This window comes from Dendrobium catenatum, unplaced genomic scaffold (genome assembly GCF_001605985.2).
Source record: "Dendrobium catenatum unplaced genomic scaffold, ASM160598v2 fragScaff_scaffold_324, whole genome shotgun sequence".
In the NCBI taxonomy this organism is placed as follows: domain Eukaryota; kingdom Viridiplantae; phylum Streptophyta; class Magnoliopsida; order Asparagales; family Orchidaceae; genus Dendrobium; species Dendrobium catenatum.
Genome location: NW_021318786.1, coordinates 1 through 5,830, shown reverse-complemented (window position 1 = coordinate 5,830; position 5,830 = coordinate 1). Strand labels below are relative to the sequence as shown.

At 44.4% G+C, this 5,830-nt stretch overlaps 1 protein-coding gene across 1 annotated transcript; it reads right to left on the bottom strand.

Annotated features, from left to right (window-relative positions):
* Window positions 1-4,014: 4,014 nt before the first annotated feature.
* LOC110097468 lies at window positions 4,015-5,760 on the bottom strand. The gene has a single exon (XM_020823841.1). The coding sequence runs from the start codon at window positions 5,758-5,760 to the stop codon at window positions 4,015-4,017; it is 1,746 nt and encodes a 581-aa protein (XP_020679500.1).
* Between the last annotated feature and the right edge of the window lie 70 nt (window positions 5,761-5,830).

The window sequence follows — 5,830 nt, the reverse complement described above, 5'->3', positions numbered from 1 at the left end:
AGTTTTGGTATTTTAGTTATAACAAATTTCAGTCAGAGCGTGGCAAAGATCGATGGCCATGAAATTTGAGAGCAAAAAGTTTTATTCGTCATAGAGTTTTTTTCTTTTAGAGAACCAACATGCAAGGCATTTTGATTTTGCATGGTAAGGGAAGAAGTCAAAGCAATGATAGATGAAAATCTCTTTTAGCAATTCGATTGTGTTCGGATAACAAGATATTGACAGAGGTCTTGGATAAAAAATCTTTATAGAAACAACCACACATGAGTGGGTTGTGGCTCAAGCTTGAGTCCTTATAGTTGATCAAAAGTCTTTCTAACATACTCCATCAAAAGAAAAAAAAGTATATTTCTTCACATGCAGAAACATACACCTATTATCAATATTCATTATCACATTTAATTCAATTGTTGTTGATTTAAGAAATACCGATGTAATTGTTTATTATTATGATCAAGCTCTATTATTGTTGTGCTCTTAAAAAATTAAATTTTAAGGGAGAGGAGGCCGACTTTGGGCATTAATTTGAATGGAGAAAGGTGCCTTGAATTTTGGAAGTGGTTCCAATCAAACATTGTTTTTGCGGAATATGCCTTGAATTGTGTACTTTGTACTTTAATTTAACCTTGAAAAGTGGAGGAAGGCCAGCCACTTTGAATTTTGAATGTGATAGGATTTGGCCAAATGAATCTTAGATGAGAATGGTTCAATCAATTATATTCCAACCACGTGCCTAACTTACTTTTGAGCTTTAACCATCTTTCAAGTATTTGAAATTTAACCAGCTTATGAATTAACTTTGAACCAACTTCTCATACTTCTGAAATTTTAAAACTTTGAACCACGTGTCTAACCTACTTTTGTGCAAATTGTTTTGAAATGCATCTTGGTATGTAATTCTACTTTTTGGGATGTTGCTTAAAATTTTGGTATTATAGATCACCAAATATGAATGATGAATGATCATTTCTTTTTGAGATTATCTAGTATTATTTTTATTTCTTAATTGGTGGCCATTTCATGGTTATTTTAGGTACTTTTCATATCTCTTATATATGTTTGTGGGCTCGGGAGTTTGCGGATTGAATACATCAAGCGGTATATAGAAAAAGATAAACTAGTTTTAGTAAAGCAAGGCTAATGCAGGGATAGTACTATGTAATGCAGAAAATAGCAAAATGCAGCAGTAAAAAGGAAGTGGAAATCAGAGTAGTGGCGTTCCTCCTAAGTTGGATGTTCCGCCGGCTCACTATACCAGGATGCCACCTGCATCAGCCCTCCCCCGCTTCGGAAGAGCTCGACTCCGACGAGCTTTCAATAAGTTGAACATCATCGGGTGGGTGATACTTATAGATATCGGCCACGTTAAATGTGGGCGAAGTGAGGATCTCAGGTGGGAGATCAATGACATAAGCGTTGTCATTAATTTTGTGGCGAATCTGAAATGGTCCCAACTTTCTGGGGCTGAGCTTAGAATAACTGCCATGCGGAAATCGCTCTCGGCGCATTCGGATCATGACCAATTCCCCCGGGCTGAAGCTTTTGAAACGTCGATGAGCATCAGCCGCTAATTTGTATTTGGCATTTGACTCTTCTAGCATGCCCTTTACTGTTTGAATAGTCTCCGCCGCTTGAGAGATGGTCTTGTTGACGCCAACTTTATTGCATTTGGGTAAGATAACCAAATCGACTAAATGATTAGGGGGTTTCGTATACACCACCTGAAAAGGACTGGTTTTTGTCGATCGATTCGCCAAGGAGTTATAAGCAAATTCTGCGTGACTGAGTAGTTCCTCCCACTTCCTCGGGTTGGCTTGTACCAAACAACGGAGCATGTTCCCAAGCGTTCTATTGACGACTTCAGTCTGACCATCCGTTTGAGGATGGTACGCGGAGCTCAACTTGAGGTCGGTCTTCAAGCATCTCCACAACTCTCGCCAGAAATGACTGACGAACTTGACGTCGCGATCCGAAGTTAGACTCCGGGGAAGACCATGCAACCTGACAATTTCCTTAAAAAAAAGGTGTGCAATGTTGACAGCATCAAACGTTTTCTTGCACGAAACGAAATGTGCCATTTTTGAGAATCGGTCGACCACAACCATAATCGAATCCGATCCTCGTTTAGTTCGTGGCAGCCCCAGAACAAAGTCGAGAGATAAGTCTTCCCATATAGAGTTAGGCACGGGGAGAGGTAAATATAATCCGGTATTTTGAGACGTACCTTTGTAACGTTGGCAGACTGTACATCTTTCTACCAATCTGGCAACATCTCGCCGTAAACGCGGCCAAAAGAACCGGGATTGCAATAGTTCCAGCGTTCGGTCTCTACCAGCATGAGCCGCTAACCCCCCACCGTGCATTTCTTTAATTAATTGGGGCCTCCATGATGAATCAGGAACACAGAGGGTATTCCCTTTGAATAGAAAACCTTGTTGTAGAGAATAGTCTTGCTGTGGTCGGCCTTGAGTGCACTCGGTCCAAATTTTTGAGAAGTCTTTGTCAGTGCTGTACAGCTCTTTTAATTCCTGCAGCCCGACGATCTCCGTTTGTAAATGTGTGAGCAAAGCGGCTCGCCGACTAAGGGCGTCGGCGACGCGATTAGTTTTCCCTGCCTTGTGCTTGATAACAAAGCTGAATCTCTGGAAGAATACGATCCAACGAGCGTGCATACGACTGATGTTCTTTTGGTTGTTAATATATTGAAGGGCTTGATTGTCACTACATAAGACAAAGTCCTTATGTAGCAAGTAGTGCTCCCATTGTTTGAGTGCTCGAACAACTGCGTACAGCTCCTGTTCATACGCCGACCACTTCTGTCGGGCGGAGCTCAGTTTCTCACTGAAATATTCAATGGGTTTGCCGTCCTGAGATAAAACAGCCCCAATCCCAATGGCTGATGCATCTGTATCTACTTGAAATGGCTTATCAAAATCTGGGAATGCTAATAGCGGTGCTGAGCAGAGGGCTGTCTTAATTTTATCAAAACTTCTTTGTTGTGTTGGAGTCCAGGCAAATGTCGGAGACTTCAAACAATTAGTTATAGGGGCTACGATGCTGCTAAAGCCCTTAATGAACCGCCGATAGTAGTTGGCTAAACCATGGAAGCTCCTCACATCAGTTAAGGATTTCGGAATGGGCCAATCACGGATGGCCGATATCTTCTCGGGCGAGGTCATAACACCTGCTGGGGTCAATACAAAACCCAAAAACTGCACCCTCTCAACAGCAAAATCACACTTGGATAAGTTGAGGAATAATTGCTGTTCACGCAAGGTTTCCAATATTGCCCGGAGATGCCCCATGTGCAATTCCAAAGATTTGCTAAAAATTAAAATGTCGTCAAAGTAAACCAAACAAAATTTACCCAAGAAAGCCTTCAAGACCTCATGCATAAGCCTCATGAACGTGGAGGGAGCATTGCAAAGTCCGAACGGCATGACTTTCCACTCATACAACCCGTCGATCGTCTTGAAAGCCGTCTTCCATTCGTCGCCGGACCGTATGCGTATTTGGTGATATCCGCTCCTCAAATCTAGTTTGGAGAAAATGGCAGCGCCGGAAAGTTTGTCCAGGAGATCCGAGATCCGCGGTATAGGAAACCGGTACTTAATGGTAATGCGATTGATCGCTCGACTGTCAATGCACATGCGCCATTGACCATCTTTCTTTGGAACTATCAAGGCAGGGACCGCGCATGGACTCATGCTCGGTTGAATGAACTGTTTGTCTAGCAATTCCTGTACAATCTTTTGCAAGATGCTGTGTTCACGCGGGCTCATTCGGTAATGTGGCAAATTGGGTAGTATAGCACCGGGAAGCAAGTCGATCTGGTGTTGAATAACTCGGGTCGGTGGCAAGGTCGAAGGGAGATCTGTGGCAGTAATGTCCTGGAAAGAGTTGATTAAATCTTGAATTTCTGGATGCTGGGATGGTGTTGACGACTTGGCCATATCGGAGGCCACCAAGGCATACACAGGACAGCCATCACCCTTGAGTTGTAACAACTCTCGTTCAGCTATATATGATGCAAGACATTGTGAGATTGACGGGGGAGGAGCTTTGAACGGACCCAACTGGCATTAGTTTCAATTTCTTCCCTTTGACCTCAACGGTATATGTATTTGCCCGGCCATCATGAACGGCACCCGCATCATACTGCCAAGGTCTGCCAAGGATAAGGTGACACACGTCCATATCAAGGACATCACAGGTAACTTGACAGATATATCTTTTACCAATAGAGAAAGTGATTTTGCATAGGTCAGAGACAAGGAAGTCGACCCCTTTTTTTACCCAACTTATTTTAAAAGGATTTGGATTCCGGGTGGTTTTGATTTGCAAGGCTTGCACCGCCGCCTTGGATATGATATTCTCCGTGCATCCACTATCTATCACCAATTCACACACCTTATCGTTAATAGTGCACTTGGTACGGAATAACTTGTGTCGCTGTGTGTCGACAGGTGTCCTAGGTGCCAGTAACATCTTCTCCATGACACCCAATATAGCTTCGCCGTCGTCAGCTAAGACTTCTTCTACTTCATCTTCATAATCATCTTGAAGGCCAGATTGTTCCGCATCTTCTTCTCCTTCTACCAGCTGCACCTGGTGACGCATCGGGCACTCGTTCGATTTGTGGCCAGGTTGTAGACACCTAAAACATTTTATTGCAGTGGGCTTGGCATACGGGTTTTCACGTCCAGGGGCTCGGGCTCTAGCTACTCCCTTGACTTCTGTAGCTGCATTGGTTGGTGCCGAAGGCCCCTCTGGCAATTTGGTGGCCGGTGTTACAACCTTGGACGAGCCAATATTTCCCTCCGCGAGCTGTCTGCGATTACCCATTGGTCGATAGTGCCGTTGAAGCTGGTTTTCTGCTTTGAGTGCGAAGTTCACCGCCTGGGAGAGCGACCAAATGGAATTGAGTTCGAGTTTGTCCTGAAGGCTATCTTTCAAGCCTCCAATGTAGCGTGCCACCAATTGATTTTCGGATTCCAACAAATTATTCCGGGCGCTCAATCTATAGAATTCTTCCGTGTACTCGTGGACTGGACGTGAACCTTGCCTACATTGCTGGTATTGCAAATACAGTAACTGCTCAAAATCTGTAGGCAGGAAATGCCGTCTCATGAGTTGTTTCAGTCTTCCCCAGCTTCGGATCGGAGCTTTACCTTCGCGCTGCCGATTTTGTATGAGTTGCAACCACCAAGCACTGGCCCCTCCCTTGAGGCGGCAAGCCACATACTTGACTTGTTTCTCCGGACTGACCTCCATGTAGTCAAAAAAATTTTCCACTGCACCTTCCCAATCTAAATAATCCTCAATGTGAAGCCTGCCATCAAAAAACGGGATATCCATTTTAATACGGAACCCATCGGTTTCAATTCGTTGCTGCCTGTGTCTTCTTCTTCCGGTCGGATGTGGAAGAAATATTTCGCCGTCTGAATCTGATTGTTCCTGCCTGGGAAGAACGTCTTCTTCAGAATCGGAATATTCCGGTATCATCACCGGAGCTCTCCTCTGCATAGGACCCAATCTGGTAGGTGGCCTTACCTCCGGTATGGTTGCCGGAGCAAACGGTCGAGCTGCTGGATCCGTAGCGACTCTTATTTGACGAAGCTCATTTCGCATTTCCTCTGCGAATCGACCAAAGGTCGTCATCAACTCCTCAAGTTGCTTCGAGGTCTGCCGGTGATTTTCCCAAAGTGCTTCAAGACTCCGATCGCCGTCGGGTCGGGGGTGGCTGCTGCCTTCCGCCATTCGCTAGAATAGCCTAGCTCTGATACCAAAACTATGGTGCAGCAGCTAAGAAGGTGATCTCCACAAGAAC

Coding starts and splice junctions, on each gene's coding strand:
- LOC110097468 (XM_020823841.1), bottom strand. CDS start 5,760: ATGGCGGAAGGCAGCAGCCACCCCCGACCCGACGGCGATCGGAGTCTT.